General features: G+C 43.2%; 1 protein-coding gene across 1 annotated transcript in view; it reads right to left on the bottom strand.

Annotated features, from left to right (window-relative positions):
* Nucleotides 1–3,387: 3,387 nt before the first annotated feature.
* Nucleotides 3,388–21,424, bottom strand: part of LOC117442784 (golgin subfamily B member 1-like) — a 51,310-nt gene continuing 33,273 nt past the window's right edge. Inside the window, 9 exon segments of the mRNA XM_071202735.1 lie at nt 3,388–3,699; nt 4,904–5,003; nt 5,919–6,011; nt 6,664–6,761; nt 8,862–8,984; nt 9,758–9,904; nt 10,272–10,308; nt 10,683–10,792; nt 11,016–21,424. Coding sequence (XP_071058836.1) covers nt 3,541–3,699; nt 4,904–5,003; nt 5,919–6,011; nt 6,664–6,761; nt 8,862–8,984; nt 9,758–9,904; nt 10,272–10,308; nt 10,683–10,792; nt 11,016–21,424 — 11,276 coding nt within the window. The 3' untranslated portion in view covers nt 3,388–3,540.

Genomic DNA, 21,424 nt, shown 5'->3' with positions numbered 1-21,424 from the left:
AGGAAGTATTTGTTTTTTGGATTGTAAACTCTGGGATACTTCTGTAAAAAACTATGTAAATGGGATGATGGTTTGTTTCCCTTGTGTACGCCTTCACTTATAGTCAGTGTGGAGCCATTACTGAGAAGATGAGATAACAATTATGTGAAACTTTGATTATCCCTGAGAGGAAAGTCAGTATAATTTACTGCGGGAATAAAATAACTTGAGACTTAAACAGCCTGCAGCAGAACGTTCCTCCGTAGATGAGACACGGCATTTAGAGATACCCTGCAGCACTTTACCACCAGCACATCATGGATATTATGATATCCAGCTGTTTTATGTCCTCGGAAACCCTGTTCTTTAACCTAATAATTGTAATACTTTAATATTCTATCACACTGTCACACTGAAATTGCACTATATTGTGTGAGTTCGGGAGCAAAGTGCAGCAGTTTCAACTATCTGTTGGCACTGTCTCTCCGGGAGGCTTTTAAAACGTCTTCCTTTCTGTGAAATAAATCTTATTCAGCACTATATATTTAAGTCATCACTTAGACCAGTGTTTCTCAAACTTTTTCATACCAAGGACCACTTAACCAATAAAAAAACACGCGCGGACCACCTTTTTTTTTTTTTTTGATTTTTGATATACTTTATAATCCCCCTGGGGAAATTTTTCCTCTGCATTTGACCCATCCTAGTGTTAGGAGCAGTGGGCTGCCATTTTGAACGGCGCCCGGGGAGCAGTGTAGGGAACGGTGCCTTGCTCAGGGACACCTCGGTAGCACTTGGTCTTGCCGGGACTTGAACTGGTGACCTTCCAGTTGCCAAGCCAAGTCCCTATGGACTTCGCCACCACCGCCCCAAACTCCACAAATATCCGCACCTAACTCCACAAATATCCCAAAACACATCGTTTTTCTAGAATAGATTATAAATCGCCTGAAAATGGAACAAACAAGTGGCAACATGTGTGACGAAGGTGTTGCCCTGGGCTTTATCATGCAATAGAAAGTGAAACGTAAGCTCGTTCCATTGCGGAGATATTCCCGCGAGAGTGCGGAAAACGTAAATGTATTTATTTCAAATGTGAAATGTTACCAATATACTCACGGACCACTAGGGGCGCTCACGGACCACCATGGTCCGCGGACCACACTTTGAGAAGCACTGACTTAGACGGATCAAATCACACAAAAGGCTGTAATTGAGTTATTTCAAAGCATGTTCTTTAATCTTTCATTACACATTTTATATCATTATAGTACCTTGCACCTTCCTGTACGTTTCATCAGTAGTGTTTTGTGTGCCCCAGACACTAAGAACAACCCTTTAGACATGAGCATGTAATTCGGAATAAGCCTTAATAGTGATTTTAATGCATCACTCAAAGTGGGTTCAACAGACGGTAAATAAAAGACTCAGATTTAAGCAAAAACAAACAAAAGTTCATCGCCCTTTATTAAATCTTTTCCAGATGGTAAAGGCTGATCCGACACAGTATTGCACCGAGTTAATGTCACCGAAAGTTCGACCACATCACTAGCTCTTAAAAATACAGGCAGTACACAAAATATGCCCTCTGATCATTTTTCAGTAGTTTTCCATAAATAGATTCAGCTCAATGTTTTGTATGTCCATCAATCACACCTTTATGTACAGATCAGTAGAGGACAGTGTACCAGACTCACCAGCAACCGCTCACTTTACACAACTGGATCAATTAACAAGCCAGGAAGCCAGGAAGCATCTCAATGGGGTTTCATTCTTCTGTTTCTGGCTTGCCAATTGACCGACTTTCTTATTATCACAGACTATACACAATCAAGAACAAATGTACAGTCATCAGGCAGAGAGGATAGAAATGCATATATACATAAATACAGCCCATGTACAGAATACTCTACTCATAAATACAAGAAACCACAAATACACAGATTACTTTCATACCGCCTGCTTTTTTCTTTTGCAGTACATTTCTACGGTGGCCGACAGGTACACACTACGACAAGGGAGAAACGATGTAAATACAAAAACACAGATGTGCCAAAACACATGCCAACGAACTTGAAGACACATGTGCAGAGTTTACTGAAAGCTCTGCATAAAGGAAACGCTGCAAGAAGCTCAAAACACAACGGAGACCAGGGGACACTAAAGACTGACGCACACAGCTGGGAGACCAGGGGACACTAAAGAGTGACGCACACCGCTGGGAGACCAGGGGACACTAAAGAGTGACGCACACAGCTGGGAGACCAGGGGACACTAACAAGTCTCGCATACAGCTGGTAGACCAGGGGACACTAAAGAGTGACGCACACAGCTGGGAGACCAGGGGACACTAAAGAGTGACGCACACAGCTGGGAGACCAGGGGACACTAAAGAGTGACGCACACAGCTGGGACCGGAGTGCTTGGTGACGTTCAGTGTTATAAAGCTGAACTAATGTCTCTGTTGGAAACTCACCTAAAATGATTTATCAGCTTTTAACAACGTGATCACATGACTCCAGATCTGCTGTAAGCTAGCTAGCTAACGTAGCTAATCTAGTCATTTCAAACTAAACACTTACAGTTACGAGACAGACTGACTTTGTAATCTTGAACATCAACAAGCGCTCCGGTCCCAGCTGTGTGCGTCATTGTTTAGTGTCCCCTGGTCTCCCAGCTGTGTGCGTCACTTTTTAGTGTCCCCTGGTCTCCGTTGTGTATTTAGCTTCTTGTGGCATTTTGCACTTGCGCGTGTCTCGTCAAGTTGGTAACGATGCATCTGCATGTGTTTTGGAACATTTGTGTTGTTGTGGTGTCTTGATCCGCTGCAGCGCGTTCGCACCTTTCAGCCACTTAGAGTTAGCAAATATCGAACCTTCGTCTGTCTTTATTTAACGGGCACATGTAAAACTACGTTGGGTTTGCAGTTCAAGAGCAGACAGGGTGTGTAGTGCTTCTGACATTATATCACATGATTATTATGTACACTTTTGGAGCGTCAGTGCATAGTTGAAACTCAGCATCACGATTATGTGCAAGATATGAAACCAGGCGTGAGAGGAAGCAGCAGCTGGTGCAAACGTGTGACATTTAAATAGTAGTGTTAACAAAGGATATGGCTTTCTGCACCTTCTTAGGCTTTACTCAAGTATTTTCTTCTTTATCTTGTGTCAAAAAGTAAACTGTATTTCCTCGTCTTTCTTCCTCATTTGGATTTTAAAACAAACTGAAGACAGCACACCTAAATAATACAGCAAGGGAAAGAGGATATTTTAAGGCTTAAATAATTACTTAATAATATGTAAAGAAAAACCTCTGTGTTAATTTAAAGGAAACTCACTGTTACATTTTACAAAAAAAACATCTGATAAATAAAAAATACATTACATTTTGTGGAGGAGTTTCACATAAAACCTGCAAAACGTAACTTTAACATCCTCTCCACTAATGCAGGTGCGCCTCTTGTAGTGTTTCGCCATGCGTTATCACACACAGAGGATATAAAAAGTATGAGCTAAAATCGGACTTTTACTTTGATGTTTCTGTGAGCTATTAGCCGGTCTACAGGGCGCCGGTGAGGCACATGAGGAGCAGCAGGTGGACGGAGAGCAGGTAGAAGAGGAAGAGATGTCGAGAGCGGGCGCGGCTCGTGAGCAGGCGCGAAAAGTAGAGGCTCCGCCCCCTGATCCAGCGGCGACACTCCACCACGCCTCCTTTCATCTGAAAACACACAGAACAAAGTGTCATAAAGGAGAGTTTCACTGTTTTATTGTTAGAGTATTGAGCCAATCATGTTCCAGCGACACGCTTCTTAATCTGAATGTGTGATGGTTTGAAGAAAATAAGTTTAAAACCCGTCATAGTTGGCTGGAGTGTCATAAAGGAGTATTTCATTGTTTTGTTCCGAGTGTCCGTTTTGTTTTTATTGCATATCTTTTATTCCATTCTATTTCAATGTAAATACTGCTTTATTTAATTTTTGTATTCTTATTTTTATGTTATCATAGTATTCTTAAATTAGTTCTCTATCTGTGTTTTTACATTTTTGTTTTACTTTAAAGGTGGGGTAGGTAAGTTTGAGAAACCGGCTCGAGATCGCTAGAATTTGAAAATACACAACCGGAGAAAATCTGCCACTTCCTCACAGAGCCCCGCCCCCAACACACACGAACGCGCACATGACCAATGAGGGCACGAGATAAGTGTGTGTCCCGATGGAAGGCTGACAGGTAGGTAGGCCCGGCTAAACGGATTGGTTGTACTTTTTACAGTATTACGGCTTCTACAGATGACATTCTTTTATGGATTTGTTGTCAAAGCACTTCAGATATTCATTGCTATCGGGATGTTAAGAGCATTCCATGGACTATAACAAAAAGTGTATCTCGAGCCGGTTTCTGAAACTTACCTACCCCACCTTTAATGTATGCACCACGACACCAAGTCAAATTCCTTGTACGTGTCAACCTACCTGGTGATAAACCTGTTTCTGATTTAAAAGTATTGAGCTAATCACGTGACTGAACGGAGTCTGGAAATGGAGTCTGAACGTGTGATGGTTTGAAGAAAATACGTTTAAAACCCGGGTACATTTGCTCATAAAGGACATCTCCATATTCTATTCAAATGTGTGTTTTCCAGTGCTCTTGCTCCAAAAGATTTCCCCCACAATGCGATGACGCTTTACTGTTTCATCTGAATATAAGGAACCAGGAACACACGTTTATTTACAGGCTTGTTTTGATGAGGAAAGTACGGAAGCCCTGAAAGGCAGAAATACAATTGTGGTAAATCACTTCTTAAATCAAAAACACAGGAGATAAAACTATTTCAATCACACCTTTTTTCAATTTCCTCTCAAGGCGTTTGTAGCAAGGGCTGAATAAACAAAAGTATATATATATATTTGCTGTCATCAGCGTACCTTTCTTGTTATGAGGGGCTGGTTCGGGTTCAGACTCAGAGCTTCCCACTCCTCCTCTGTTTCCATCTCGATGTTGAAATCCCTCGGACTGGAGCTCACACTGCAAGACAAAAGCTTTTTGAAAAACTCTGTACTATGCATGGTTGAATATATACTGCACGTGTGTGTGTGTGTGTGTGTGTGTGTGTGTGTGTGTATTAATCAGAGATGGCCAAAGTGCACACATCCTTTACTCAAGTAGAAGTACAGATACTCGTGTTTAAAAATACTCTGGTAAAAGTAGAAGTACTGACTAAACTTCTTTACTCGAGTAAAAGTAAAGAGGCTTTGAAATGTACTTAAGTCAAAAGTACCCATAACTAGCAGCTAGCTGTTTTAAAGAGTAGCTGACCTCCCTTTATATTAATAGAACAATAATGTCAATGTTAGCTAATGAATGTTGAATAATAGTCGCTGCGAGGGGGACCCAAGTTCCCATCCGCAAAAACACGTGGGTTTGCTATCCTGGCTCCAAAATGGTGGAATGAGACATTGCCATCAGGACGGCAGATAGCTTACACACCTTCCGGCGCAGACTGAAAACTCATCTCTTTCGACTCCACCTCGAGCGATAGAACTATTAACAAAGCACTTATATACTAATAAAGGGCTGGCTTATCTACAGCCAGTTGAGTAGCACTTGAACTGATTGGCTCTATGAAACCTGATGTACTTATATGATTCTTTTTTCTTCAAGGTTGTGTCTTCCTGGTCGAATGCACTTATTGTAAGTCGCTTTGGATAAAAGCGTCAGCTAAATGCAATGTACTGTAATAATAATAACCACGCCACCAAACACAGATTCAAACTAAAGTAACCAGCCTGTTCTGAAAATGTAAGAAGTCAAAGTAAAAAGTATAAGTAGTGGAGTAAAGTACTGATACCATAAAAATGTACTTAAGTACAGTCACGAAGTATTTGTACTCCACTACTTCCCTCCTCTGGTATTAAACAGAAACAATGAAAGATTAGCGACCTCTTGGCTCGGTCCTCAGCGAGTCGTAGAGCCTCTTCTGCCATCTCTCTTCTCGATCTCTCGTCTGTTAAACTCTGCTCCAGCTCCAGCAGCCTGAATGACAATACATCGTTATTTGTAAAGCACTCTTCTCACACAGGACGCAGCCCTCTGTGCTTTAATAGTCAGCGGTTATGAGCAAATAAGCAGCAGGTAAGGTCAAATAGGCAACAATGGAATAATCCAAAAGTCAAACAACAGATAATCCACTCAGTCAAATGTAGACACACATAATAAATACAAGAAATAAATGGGTTAAAAATAATAAATAAAACATTAGATATGTATCGGTAAAGAAGCAGATTCCCTAATTTTACGTTTGTAGAATTTGGGGATATTTAAATATTTAGGACACATGCAGCATGTGCACATGATACACACTCAAGAAGGTAAAATAGGCAAGAGAATAAATATAGTAAAATAGTCCAAAAGTGTACGACAGATTACTCATGCTGCAAAATGAAGACAGAAAAAGACACAATAAAAAATAAAATATTAAAAACACAAATGATATTACATACACACAAAATACACAAATAAACAAAAGAATAAAAAAACAATAAAAGGGGGGATAGTGCCGTTAAACGCTAATGTTTCTAGCTCTTAGTGTCCTCTGACTTTGCCTCTCCGATACTTCTTCAATGAAGCTCAACCAATCACATACAAAAACATCTGGAGGAAGATGTCGTGAAAAATAAAACGTCACCTTTCTTGGAGCTGAGTGTTTTCAGCAGTGTCGGACATCATGGAGTTGTTGCTCCTCTCCTGGGGGGCTCCAGGGGCAACCTCAGCAAACACTGCCCCCTGGAGGTGAGGAGACAGCATTACTACAGGTATTACTAGAGGTATTACTACAGGTATTACAACAGGTATTATTACAGGCATTACGACAGGTATTACGACAGGTATTACAACAGGTATTATTACAGGCATTACGACAGGTATTACTACAGGCATTACTACAGGTATTATTACTACAGGTATTACTACAGGTATTACTACAGGTATTACTACAGGTATTACTACAGGTATTATTACTACAGGTATTATTATTACAGGTATTACTACAGGCATTACTACAGGTATTACTACAGGTATTACTACAGGTATTATTACAGGTATTATTACAGGTATTACTACAGGTATTACTACAGGTATTATTACAGGTATTATTACAGGTATTACTACAGGTATTACTACAGGTATTATTACAGGTATTACTACAGGCATTACTACAGGCATTACTACAGGTATTACTACAGGCATTACTACAGGCATTACTACAGGCATTACTACAGGCATTATTACAGGTATTACTACAGGCATTACTACAGGTATTATTACAGGTATTACTACAGGCATTACTACAGGTATTATTACAGGTATTACTACAGGTATTACTACAGGTATTACTACAGGCATTATTACAGGTATTATTACAGGTATTACTACAGGCATTACTACAGGTATTACTACAGGTATTATTACAGGTATTACTACAGGCATTACTACAGGTATTACTACAGGTATTACTACAGGTATTACTACAGGTATTACTACAGGTATTACTACAGGTATTACTACAGGCATTACTACAGGTATTACTACAGGTATTACTACAGGCATTACTACAGGCATTACTACAGGTATTACTACAGGTATTACTACAGGTATTACTACAGGCATTACTACAGGCATTACTACAGGTATTATTACAGGTATATAGAGATAGTTTATTTTTATTTTTAAGCAACTATAGACACCTTTTAGAACAGACATCTCCAACGGGCAAGTTATTAGCTTACTCAAAGTTATGATGACATAGTCAACAAGTAAAGGCATATACATAAAAACTATCAAAACAAAAGCAGCTCTAAGATGTTTAAAAAGCTAACTCGGATTGTCTTTCTTCCTGTTATAGAATCAAACAATTAGGAAATGTGTTTCGTCTGCGTCTCCATACAGGTCGCCCGTCATTGTGGGTAGTCTTTTAACATCGATGGACTACAAAGGGTCGCCACTAGGTGGTAACTGAGTGACCTTTTCCCAAAACAAGAACTGTCTCTAACAGTTTGCGTCGTATGACCGTACGAAGCAACAGAGGACATGAACAATACGACATGTGAAGAAACATACACCTTTGTTGTGAAAATAGTGAATGAACTCTTCAACATGAGAGGAACATGATAACAAAGGTATCCCAACTGTAGCTGTGAACATGACAGGGTGTCTGATGACCCAGAAGAGCATCAGGACTGTTTGACGCAGATGATAGCTATGTGATTAACATGATGACTCAGCCTCTATGGAGAGAGACATCAAGCATGCTCATTTCTGACGTGGAGCTAATCTGAAGTAAACATTGAATACTGCTTTCTACTCCTCCATCTTGTGACTGTGTGACTCCCTCTCTTGGATATCAGCATGTGAAGGACACTGCTCAGGAACTGGCTGATGCTCTGTATGTGAGGACTACCGTACTTTCCGGACTATAAAGCGCACCTGCATATGAGCCGCAGCAGCTAAATTGTCCGTCTGTCTTGCTCTCGTTCTGTCTCTCGGTTCCACTTTTACTTTGGCGCGCTACCTGTCTCACTCTTTTCCGGCCTCCAGCTTTTCCTGCTGGAGCCCGCCGCTTAAAAGGTGGCGGGCGCGGACCGGTCATAGAGCCCGTAGAGTTAAAGGTGGTTAGTTTTACCTGTACAATCCATAGATCTAGGAGGTTCCCTAGTGGCCGTTAGCGGTACAAACAAAATGGGGGAAAAAGTCGCGGCTTATAGTCCGAAAAGTACGGTACTTCCATTCCTGAGAGGATCACAGACACATGGATCCTGAGGTTGAAGCTCAAGCCCGAGACCAGTGAGATTTTTCTAATAATCTTAATGTTATTTATTTATTATTTACCTGAGCCTGGTTCTGGACCTGGCTCTCCAGCCAGTGGCAGCGCGTCTGGGTGTCCCTCAGGGTTTGGGAAACGGCTCTCAACTGAGCCGAGACCCCACCTTTCTCCTCCATCGCCTGCTGCAACTGAAGAGGGGGGAGGAGGGGAGATTTAATACATTTAAAGCTTTTCATCCCCCAATTCCCGAGTTTTGAAAGTGGTAAAAAACTGGATAACTTTCTGTTTCTAGCGACAAACTTAGCGACTGATTCAGAATATCAGAGAAAAAGCAAGAAAGGTTTTTAAATATATAATAATCTATATTCCGAATAATCAGTAATCAAATCTATTGTTCTAGTTGCAAACAGCACAGGGACTCTTCCTCTGCAGTTTCTCCCTAATTTCCTGTTTGGCTTAATGATGGCTGATGATTGTTTCACTTCCAGCCTTGATTACACGAGATGAGTTGTTGTGTTCACATTTGGTGTGTTTTAAGTGGCTATAGTCAGTGCAATGTGTGTTTGACTGTGTGTGTGTGTGTGTGTGTGTGTGTGTGTACCCCAGGAAGAATAGGCATTGTTAACGCTGATGGGATGCTACAGTAACAAAAGGCTAAAGAGAAACACAGACAGCCAATGGAACGTAATCTGTCCACCAGCGCTCGGTACTTAAATTCGATAAGAGTTCTTTTTCGTCTTTTCGCTGTAAATAAAGCTTCCATTATTCGGGGCGATCGCACACCGAGACCAGATAGCGGGGTGAAAGCAAGGCTTCTAGGGAACACAACTTGATTATATGTCATTGTTATGAGGTCATTACAATGTGAGATTGACCGTGACTTAATGAAGATACGCGACAGCAAACGTCTTGTGTTGAAAGTTGCACGTCCAGTCGTGTTTAGTTTCAGAGTTGATGCTACCTTGATGTTGAGCTGCTGCAGGTACAGGTCTCTCTGCTGGATCTCGTACATGCAGCGCTGCAGATCTCCGTGCAGCCGGACCCTCTCGGCCTCCAGCTGACGAACAACTTCCTCCCACCCACTCCCACCGGCCAGGACCACGCTCTCCTGCGGAGGAGGGGAGGGAACACATTACATAAACGCCTGAACAAAAGGATGTGGGTTTAGAAACGTTCCTAAACTGACTGCTATTTAAATGTCTTTACATATTGAAAAATAGCTATTCCAATTACTAATAGATATTTCTATTGACAGAAAGATAATAGCTTTTATAGAAATTACTTCCTTTTGAATGCAATAATTCAGTTGTTCAGCTCTTTTATTAAGTAGATTGCCAAAATGTAAAAATATTTAATGCGAAATAGTACTTTTTTAAGGAGGATTAAATAGTTGCACGGATAACGAGAACAAAAATAAAAAACAAACATAAAATAAAGCTTTCTGGCAAAGTCAAAACGTTTAAATATGAACTTACCTTGACTGGCAGTGTGTCCGTCCGCTCGGTGTCAGATCTACAGAACAGAAGAAAACAATTATCATTTATTTTATTTCTTTATTTAGTTTAACTACAATAGAAGAAAACATAAATACAAAATAAATAAATAAGACACTAAATAAAACAACTACAAAGAAAACAATAAAAGTGTAATATATAAATAAACAAGTAAATTAAACGATAAATAAAACAATACAAATTGAATATAGCCAATTAAAAGCTAGGTTTAAAAGTAGCTCTCATTTTAAAGAGGTCCACAGGATTAACACAGGAACAATTATGAACAACTTTACAAATAGAAAGCCAAGAATATTCCAAGTGAGCCACGACGGAAACATTTTGAAGAACACATCTGGAATATGTCCTAATTTATCTTCAGTCTGCTCATACCTCAGATTTGCCGTTTCCTCCCGGTAGCTGATGATTTCCTTTTCAGGCGATTGTCCGTACGTTTGCATGTTTGCAGTTTGCTGGAGTTTCTCCATCTTCTGCATCGCCTGCTGTAATAAAAGAAAAGTTGTCAGTCACATAAGTGGTACATCTTCAAAGGAAACATCTCCTCAAACCGATTACACCGACACAAGATAGTTTGCATACCAACACACATGCAAACCAAAGCAATGGTGTTTAAAGTCAAAATGACCCGGCATGCTTTCCACACAGTGAAACACGGCCGAGAGGAAGCAGGCAGCAGCCAAACCCGGATCGCAGCTGAGGACTTACCGGCGCTTCCCTCTCATTCTGCAGGACGCCTCCTTTAGATCGATCCACACTGACGCTCTCTGGGCTCGACCCTTGCCTCGACTCCACCTCTTTTCTGGCGCTGGTCAAATCATCCATCAGCCGCTCGCGATCGTTCTGCAGGCTGGCCATAGACCTGGAGAAGGCCGACAGCTGCCTGCTGAAGGTGCTGTTCTCCTGCACCACGTGCTTCAAGTCCCTTTCCTTCTCGGACAACTCCTTCGACAGATCGTCCAACAACTTGCTGAGCCCTGCGTGCGCGTCTTTGTTCTCCAAAGCGTTTAATGTCTGTACTAGGACGTCCCTCTCTTTGGCGACCATGGCCAGGTCGGAGGTGGCGTCCTGCAGACTGCGCTCCATGTTGTTCAACGCTGCCCGAGTCTCTCGGAGTTCTTCGTCGTATCTGTTCCTCAGGACCTTGAAGTCTTCGATGAGCTGGTCTCGGTCGTCCTGCAGAGCGACCATGGCTTTAACCATGGACTCATTCTGAGCCTTGGTGGTTCTGCTTTGTGTTTTAGCCTCCGATAGCTGCTGCTCCATTTCCAAGAGATCTTTCGCGAGGTCGGCGACTCGTCCGTCGGCCGTCTCTCGCTCGTTTCTCATCAGCACCACCTCGCGCTCGAAGGCGTCCAGCTCGCCGTTGTATTTGTCCTCGGCTTCACCAAGGCTTTTCTCCGTTTCTTTTTCCAACAGCTGCATTTTCTCCCTGAGCTCGTCGTTGAGTAGTTTCTGAGAGAGAATTCTCTGCTGGAGGTCATTACATCCCGCTGCTTTGGCTGCCACTGCTTCCTGCAAATCACTAATCACTTTGCCTTTGTTTGTCGAGACTTTTTCCTTTTTAAGAGCAACAACATCAGCTTCAAGACTTGAGACATGAGCGGTTAGCTTCAAGATCTCTGCTTTAAAAGTACTGCTTGCTTCTTCTTCCTTTTGAAGTTCCAACTGAGACGCTCGTTGCTGTTTTGCTGCTGCCGCCTTTTGGCTTTCGAGGTCTTTGATCACATCCTGTTGCTTCTTCAGCAGGATCTTCTGCTGGTTGTCCTTCAGGAATAACACCTGGTTCAAATCCTCTCTGTAGCGCACCAGTTGTGCCCTGAGCATAGCGTTCTCAGAGTTGAGATCATCCATTTGGTGCAACAGCTTCCTTATTTCATGTTTAAGGCCTTTGGTGGCGCCACCTTCCCCGCCAGCAGAGCCGTCTGTACCCATGAAACTTAACTGACTCTTTGCTTCAAGTATCCTGTATTCCGACATCAATCGCTCGCGTTCACTCTGTAAAGACGCCATCGAGTTTTTAAAGGACTCCATCTTAGCAGCCATCTGCTCTTTCTCCTGGCTAGACTTGGTCACTTGGATTTGCAGACTTTTCACCTTTGCTTCAAGACCTCTCAACACTTGGTCAGCCTTTTCTCTCTGGTAGCGTGAAGAGGTTAACCGGTCCTCATAAAGCGCGACCTGGGTACGGTAATTGGTCTGGAGTTGTTCTAGATATCCCGACATCTGTCCGTCTTTACACGACAGCAAGGAGGAGATCTCGGTGTCTTTGCTATGCAGGAGGGTTTTCAGTTGCAGCGAAAGTCCCTCTTGCTTCTCGAAGTCAGCTTGGACCTTGTCGTTTTCAGACTGTAAAAGGAGCAGCTGAGCATCCGCGTCTTCGTTTAACTTCTCGAATTGCTGGAGATTTAGCTGCATTAGAGAAATGATACCTTCTTTGTCAGCTAGTTCTCGGTTCAGAACGTTTTTATCTTTTTCTAGTCTATCGGCGTGCGCACCCAGTTCCCTAACCTGCACGTCCATGAGCTCTGCGGTCTCACTGGATTCAGCGTTGCTCGCGCTCATGATGAAGAGCTGTCTCTGCTGAGCGGCGGCGGCCATCGAGTATTCATTGAGAGTCCTCTCCAGTCTGGACTTGGTCACTCGGACCTCGTTCATCTCTTTATCTTTCACTCTCATGTCATCCAGGAATCGTTTGATCACGAAACCCTGTTCTAGGAGCTGGTTATCTTTCTCGTGTAACGTCTTTTGGTACAAACCGTTCCACCGTTTGGAAGCGTCTGCTCCCCGAGGAGTGGCAGATAACGCCAAGAGCTTCGCCTCATCCGTCTCCGCCGATCTTTTGAAAGTGTTTATCTGCAGATGTTGAGAGTCGAGCTGCTGCCTCAGTTCATTCACCTTCTGACTGTCCTTCTCCTTTAACTCCTTAAGGTCATCAATCTGTTGCTGCAACATGACTTGATTCTCCATGTAGGAATTGTATTGCATCTCATCTATATGTTGTTGTCTTTTCTCGATGAGCTGATCCTCAAACTTTTTACTTTCCTCCGACAAGTCCAGAGCCAGCTGATCTCGTTCAGACTCGACACTCAACATCGTTGCTGTGGCCTCCTGGAGGAGATTCTTGTGCGTCATCAGCTCAGCTTCAACTTGTTTACTTCTCTCCTCTAATACCGCCATTTTCTCCGAGCTTTTCTTCATTTCTTTCTCAGACTGTTCACGGGCTGACCGAGATGTCTTCAGAGCCCTCTCTAGGTCTAAAATCAGTTCCTGGTATTTGATGCAGTTATGCTGAAGCTGATTGATCTCCTGATGCTTTTCTTTGAGAAGCTCTTGCAGTTCTTTCTTCACATTTTTAGTGCCTTCGCTGCCTCGCTGAACCGTCTTCAGCTTCTCCTCAAACTCCCGGACTAACTTCAGCTGCTCCCGTTCTTTCTCTTGGCGAACTTGACCACTCATGTCTTTGCTGACGGCCAGCTGAGAGGACAGCTGCGTGTTCTGGGTTTGCAACACAGAGACCGACTCGGTCACATCGTCAATCCTCTCAGTGTTCTTGAGGATCACAGTTTCCAAATATTCATTTTCATTTTTAACTTTGTCTGAAATCTCTTGAACGTTTTCAAGCTCCTCCTGCAGAAGTGACTTATCGTCCTCTAGGATTCTCACCTTCTCATTCAGGTTGATCGTTTCTCGACTGTGTCTGTTGATCATGTCTTTGAGCTCTTGAATGTCATCATCTTTCTGTCCCAGTTGAGCTTCCTGATCATTCTGTATCGACTCAATTCTTCCAGAAAGGTGTTGCTTCTCTTTCAGTAACAAGTTGTATATTTCCAACTGAGCACCGAGTTCTGTTTTCTGGGATTCAATCTGAGCTGTCAGTGAGTTATTCAAACTCAGAGCTTCATCAAGTTTTAGTTGCATGTTGTTTGAGTAGTCATTTGATTTGGAGTGCTTCACTTCCAACGAACAGCTGGCTTCTTCAAGCTTTTCTGACAATTGGTTATTTTCAACCTCAAATTCACTGAGATTCTCTTTAAGTCGGCAAATCTCGGTCTCTTTTTCAGTCATCTCGCACTTCGCCATTTTGTGGTTTTCTTCAAGCTCAGAAAGCTCTTTTCTGATTTTCTGATTCTCATCCTCCAGCTGCTCAATCTTCTGCCGTTTCTGTTTGGAAAATATGTGCATCTTCTCTTTAATTCTTCCATTTTCTTCCTCCATCTCTCGAGCTTGCTTTTCCAGAATCTCTATCTCACATTCACGTTTGTGGATTTTCCTGAGGGCTTCCTGCCGATCTCTTTTAGCCCCTTCCACAAGCTGTCTCATCTTGTCCATTTCACTGCTCACATTTTCATAGGCTTGTAAAAGAGATTCGTACTCTTGTTTCAGCTCGCCGTGTTTTGACTTCCACTTGGTAAGCTCGTCTGTTTGAGAGTCTTTAAGAGATTCCAGCTGGCAGGAGAAAGCCTGTTTCTGCTGTGTGATGTTTTCTACGGTTAGCTTCAAGCTTTCACAGGCTGCGGATAAACTGCGATTATCATTTAAGATGCCGTCAGCGTCGGTCCTGAGCCCGTCTCTCTCCTTGTTCAGGGATGACACAGAGCTTTCCAAGTCCGTATTTTGTTGCTTTAACTTCAGCACCGATGCCTCCAGAGTGAAGTAGTCGGCTTCTTTAGCTGCATGTTTTTCTGACAGCTTTTCTACTTCCTCCTTTAGCATCGCCGTTTCCTTCAAGAGTTCTTTTCTGGAAAGTAAAGCTGCTTGAAGTTTCCTAGTTAGGAGAGCAACTTTGCTTTGGTTGTCCTGATTATTCATTTTGCCGCCATTGTCTCGAGATTTCTGAAACTCATCAGACTCTGTTCTCATCTTTTCAATGGTAGTTTCATTTATTTTCATTTGTCGTTGTAATTGCAGTTCAAGTGCAGCGATTAGTTCGTCCTTTTCCGAAACCTGAGCCTGAGAAACAAGCAAGGCATCATCTCTCTCCTTTAGTTTCACTTCAAAGTTTTCAGCACTTTTGCAAGACAAGCTTACGGCTTCTTCGTTAACATCGGCATACGTGTCAGGCTTGTTCTGATGTAGCTGCTCATTCACTTTCTCCTTTAGTTGCTTATCCAGGGTGGTTACCTCATTTCGGAGCTCATCAATTAATCTGTAAGCATTTTCTATTTCTTGCTTCAACAAATCTAAACGAGATTGTTTTTCAGTGCAATGAAGTTGTGCTTTTTCAAGCTCCTCAGTCGAATTGCCTCTTACGTCACTGAGATGCTGCTGTGTTTCTTGTAAAGTCTTTTGGACTTTTGAAACTTCTGAAGATTTCTGTGAAACTAAATCAACTGTTGTCTCGAGTTCCACTTTCAACGTATTACTTTTCTCCAAAAGAGCCTTGTTCTCCTCCATCAAAAGTAGATATTTCCCTTCATTTGCGTGCATGCGTTCCTCCAGTGCAGACTCAGCGATGCTCAGACGGGTCTCCAGAGATGTATTTTCATTCAATAAAGCTTGCTTCTCCTGTTGGCTCTGCAGCTCAGAAACTCTAATGGATTCCAGATATTTCTCAACGTCTTCTGTTTTCTCGGTTACTTCTGCCTGAGCTTTCTCCAAGTCAATCTCTACCTTGAGAAGCTGTGATTTCAAAGCACCTGCACCTTGGTCCACTTCCACTAGAGCCTCTTCTTTTCTTGCCATCTCAAGAGACACACTCTCACATTTGGATTGCACATGTTCCAGCTCTTTCTGCAGGTTTGAAAGAGAATGGCACTGGCTCTCTTTCTCCGCCAGAGTCATCTTCAGATCTTGGAGAGTTTTATCCCTTTCCTCGACAAGCTGTCTTACGGTTTTAAGCTCATCGAGATCAGACAAAGAGTTATCACGGAGCTCTTCCAGTTCCCTGACCTTCTCGTCGAAGTCTAACTGGACGGCGTTTAACTCATTGGTCTGCTGACAGCGCTGCTCCAGGAGAGCCTTGTAGTCGTCTTTCAGTTCGGCTAGCTCTTGAGTTAATTTATTCTCACTTTCTTGAGCTTTCTTCAGGCTCTCTTTGCGTGCCAGCAAGGCAGCCTGAGCCTTTTTCTGTAGCTTTGCCTTTTCAAGCTTGATGTGAGCAAGCTCATTCTCTAGATCAACAGCAGTAGATGTGGAGGACGACCTGTCCTTTATCTCATCTTGATATGTCTTTATTTCACTTTGAAGGTCTTCTAATGTTTGCGCCCAGCTTGTCTTCTCTTGGTCGAATGCTTCCTCCCTCTCAGAAGCAGTGGACTGCAGCTTCTCCAGCAGACAGCTTTTCTCATTCATCGTTTGCAAAGTTTCTGACAAACAAACTTCTTTCTCGTCGAGTGTGGCTTTCAAGACTTGTTTTTCCGACTGGAACTGTTCCACAAGTCTTTCACTTCCAAGTTTGTGTTCAAGAATCTCTCCTTCTTTCTCAAGAAGTCTCTTTTCAAGAACTGACACATGTTCTTCATACATCCGAGCAGACGCCTGGACTTGATTATTTACTTCCTGTAATTTATCCTGTAAAAGTGAAACCTCCGTTTTAATGTTTTCACTCTCTTCTTTCTGGCTTTCATATCGCTCGATTTTCTTCATCAGATCCTTTCTCACGACGAGAGCAGCTTGGAGCTTCTTCTTCGCCGCGTCTTTCTCTTTCGACACCTTGGCTAGTTCACTCTTCACATCGTCGTTTTTCTTAATCAGCTCGATCTTCTCTGCACTCACGGTGTCTAGTTCATGGTGAGAGCTTGACATCTGTTCCTCTAACTGCTGAGACATCTCTTCAAGCGTCTTCGTGGAGGTGTTGTGTTCCCGCTCCATGCTTTCCAATTGTGTCGTTAGAGATGATTTTTCCTCACCGAGTTTCACCCTTTCCTTTGAGGCTGATTCTATGAGTTGGGCGAAGGATGCGTCCTTATCCCTTAACTGCTGACTGAGTCCAGCAAGAAGCTCCTTCTGCTGACTTATCTGAATGCTCAAACAGTTGATCTGCTCATATTTCTCTTGTGAGTCAAAGTGTAGAGACGAGTGTTTGACAGAAGCTTCTTTCACTTTCTCTGACTCGGCGTTGAGCCTCGTCTGTAGATGCTCGACCGTCTCTTGCAAAAGTGACATTTGTTGACCCTTTTCTTCATTACTCCTCTCTCCTTTCTCAAGTGTGTTCTGGGTGTTTTGTAATTGCGTCACGGTGTTATCCAACTCGTGTTTCAGAGCAGCTACCTCCGACTGGTGACTTTCTTCTAATTGTGTAATCATGTCCTTTAAAGAGGCCTTTTCTGTCCCTAAATCTGCTGATCCTTTAGCTAACAAATCTGTGTTGGTACCATTCCTGATCACTACAAGTTTGTGTATCTCGTGTTCTGCCGCTTTTAGAGCCTGTTGCAAATTATCATTGTCATTATCCTTTTCCTGGAACGAAGCGAAAACCTTCTCCAGTTGGATCCTGGAAGCCGCCGCCTCCAGCTCGTTGGCGCGCAGTTGATCAGACCCCTGCCTAATCGCCGACGAAGCCCCTGCTAGTTTCTCCTGCAAACTGTCCAGGTCTCCTTTCAGAGCATTAACTTTAACGTCTTTAGACTTCATTTCATTTTCAACACTTTGCAATTGTTCTGCGAGTATGCTCCTATCCTGTTTCTCTTTATCCAAAACTAAGAGCCACTCTTGCTCAGAATCCTGCAGGATTTGCTCTATCCTGTGAATGTTTTCTTTTAACTGAGAAACTTCCTCATCTTTGGCACTAACCTTAGCTTGAAGGCTCTCCTTCTCGGACGTCATGTTCTCCTTTGCGCTGCTGGACTGCTGCTCCATTTGAACCTGGGAGGCCAATATGTGACGATGACTCCTTTCCAGCCCCTCCTTCTCCGCTAGATGTTTCCTAACCTCCTCCTGCAAATGTGTGTTTTCATTACCGACGGCCGTAAGAAGCTTCTGGTGCTTGTTCTTTGACGAACTAATCTCCTCATTTAGCCTCTTATTCTGCTGTTCTAGTTTCTGCATCTCCGACACCAGCTGGGATGCGTGTTTGGCCTGCGATGTGTACTGACTGTTGATCGCATGGAGAGCCATTTCCCTCTGCTCAACGTTTTCCGTGAGAGCGTTCATCTGCGCCACGACTTGAAGATGTTGCGATTTGAGTCTGTCTATTTCGACGGTCAGCAGTGACACGCTCGCTTGATGAGAAGCCAACGCCTCGTCCTTTTCGTTTGACAGAATGGAGTTCAACTCTTCTGTTTTCTGGAGTTTGTGATGCGTCTCGGATAAATCATTTCTCAGAGTTGCTACCATCGTCTTTGCCGTCTGATGTTCGTCACTGGTGTCGTCCAATAGCCTCCGAAGGTTTAACGCCTCATCAGTCCTTTGGGACACTTGCTGTCTCACAGCCTGCAGCTCCTCTAAGTTAGCTGCATACTTCTCTTGTAGGTTGTTAAAGGCACTTTGTGTTTCTCCTGCTGATTGTCTGAGGTGTGCAGACTCGGTGGACAGCAGTTGGATTTGATTCTGCAGCTGTGACACCAAGTCTGTGCTTTCCATGAACTGAGATTTGAAGAGCGAAGCTTCATCGGATCTTCTCTGGATTTCCTGAAGGGACTTTGATTGTTCCTGAAGAGCGGACTCTTTTTTTCCCAAGGCCTTTCTCAGATGTTTTGCTTCAGACATCTGCACTTGGAGGGTGCTGTTGAGCTTTGCGATCGATTCCTCAAGGTGGGACATCTTTTCTTTCAAGCTCTCACACTCCACCTCTTTGGTTTGTAGATTTGAGTTGAGGTTTTCAACGGCAGCTGAAGAACTCCTTTGATATTCAAGTGTTGATTGTTCTTTTTTCTCCAAAGTAGTTTTTAGGATAGAAGACTCTGAAGAAAGACTATCGACTTCGCCTCTGAGTCTAAACACAGATTCTTCAAGCTCTGAAACCTTTGCTTTTAAACTGACATTGTTGTCTTCTTTCCGTTCCAGCTGCTCCTCCTGCTCACTAATCCTACTGTTGAGTTTCTGGATCAAATCATGTTTTTCTTGCATTGCCAAATTAAGCCTATCTTTTTCCGAGTCTACAGTTTTAAGTTTGGTGTCCACATCACAGACGGCTGCTTTGAAATGTGTCACCTCGCCCTGTGCTTTGGACAACTCTGCCACTGTTTTCTGAAATTCAGATTTCAATCTTGTATTCTGCTCATTCAGTGCTCGAATGTTATCGTTAACATCGATGACCTCTGCTTTCCTCTGCTCCTCTTTCTGACCGCTTTCTGCAGTGAGTTTCTCCACAGCACGCTTTAGGTTTGTAATCTCAACCTCTGCCTCCGCAGCGCTCTGGTTCATGGCACCGAGCTGACCGCTGAGCGAGATCACCGACTCGCTTCGTTTGTCCAGCTCGTCTTTCTGGTTATGTAAAGTCTTTTCTTTTTGCTCCATCTGCTGTTTCGCCTCCGAGCACTCTTGCCCGAGTGCCTCGAACTCACCCTGCACCTGTGCTATTAAGGCTTTCTGTTGCACAACTTCATTCTGATAGAACCTACTCTCCTCTGCTTTCTGCTGCAACATCTTGTCTTTCTCCATCAGCCCCGACTTGAGGACAGATCCTTGTTCCTGAAGCATTGATATCGTATCCTGAAGTTGCAGCAGTTGGTCCTGCTGAGCGTCCAACTGTGACCTTTGCTGACTGACTTGCTTCTTAAAGGCATCGAGTTGCTCTTCTAGACTTTGAAGTTGTCCTTCTCTCTGCCGTAACGTTTTCAACAGATTGGCACATTCACTCGTTTTCTCCAGCAAACCTGCAGAGTTCGACGTTTCGCTTTCCCGCAGGATCTTTTTTAATTCATCTCCTGCAACAGTAAGCATCTCCTTCTCGTTCAACACCTCTTCAATAATCTTCTGCTTCTCCGAGATTTGACTTTCGAGCCCAGAGTTTTGTTCTTGGAGTGACTTCCTCTCAGTGGCTAGTTCAGAAACAGATTTTATGTTCTGCGCTAACTCCTCTTGTAGTCTCCGATTGCTTTCTGTTAAGCTGCTAATCTGAACGCTAAAACCGGAGTTCTGTTCAAGAGTCGCTTTAAGGCGTCCATCAAGTTCAGATAGAAGTTGTGTTTGCTGAGAAAGCCGCATTTCTCTGCTTTCACAAGCGGCACGGAGCTGCTGGTTTTCCTCACGTATTGCCTGGATGTTGCCGTTTAAGCTAGCTATCTCCATTTCCCTGCGTTCAGATTCAGCTTCGAGCTGTCCGGCCTTTTCTTCCAGGACACGGATTTGTTCACTCAGAGACTTAACAGATTTGTTAGCATCGTTGACTTTGTCTTTTTGTTTTTGACACTGCTGCGTCATTTTTTTCAACATCCCTTCTTTCTCTTCAATCTGCGTGCGAAGCTTTAAGCGGTCCACATTTTGAGATTCAGCTTCTGCTTGTAGCTTAGAAACAATATCTTTCTGTTGCGTAATTTCACTCTGCAAACTGTCGTACCCTTCCCGTTTCTCTTTTAATATCGTATCCTTCTCCATTAAGCCAGACTTCAGAGCTGTCTCCTGTTCTCGCAGCAGAGAAACAGTTTCCTGAAGTTGTGTTTGCTGGTTTTGTTGGGTTTCTATCTGCGCTCGATGCTCGATTACAACCTGGTCTTTTTCTGCCATGTCCTGCTGAAGCTGCTCTACCTTAGAAGATACACTTTGTACTTCTTCCTGCAGATGTGTCACCTTGTCCTCCCTTTCCCTGAGTAACTGGCTGAGATTACTACATTCATTCGTTTTCGCGAGGAGGACCTCTGAGGTTGAGTGCGTGCTTTGCTCAAGAACTTTATTCAACTCATTGCTGCGATGAGTCAAATCCTCTTTAGCCCTTTGGAGCTCTTCAATTAATGCGTTGTTTTGTGAATGCTGAGTTTCCAATGTGGATACTTTGGCTTGCAAGGAATCCTTTTCAATTGAGACTTCGGAAATACTTTTTACGCTTTCCGTTACTTCCATTTCAAGTCTCTCTTTCTCTTTCGTGAGGCAATCTACCTGCTTCTCAAGACTGCTGTTGAGTTCAAGAGCAGACGTGACCTTTCCATTCAGTTCGTTTGCATTCTGCTTCTGTAGCTCCAGCTCCTCCGTTAGCCCTTTGAGTTTATCTTGCAGCTGCTTTTTCTCCGTCTTCATGG

This window comes from Pseudochaenichthys georgianus, chromosome 3, assembly GCF_902827115.2.
Source record: "Pseudochaenichthys georgianus chromosome 3, fPseGeo1.2, whole genome shotgun sequence".
Taxonomy (NCBI): Eukaryota; Metazoa; Chordata; class Actinopteri; order Perciformes; family Channichthyidae; genus Pseudochaenichthys; species Pseudochaenichthys georgianus.
This window is presented reverse-complemented; position numbering and strand designations above follow the sequence as displayed.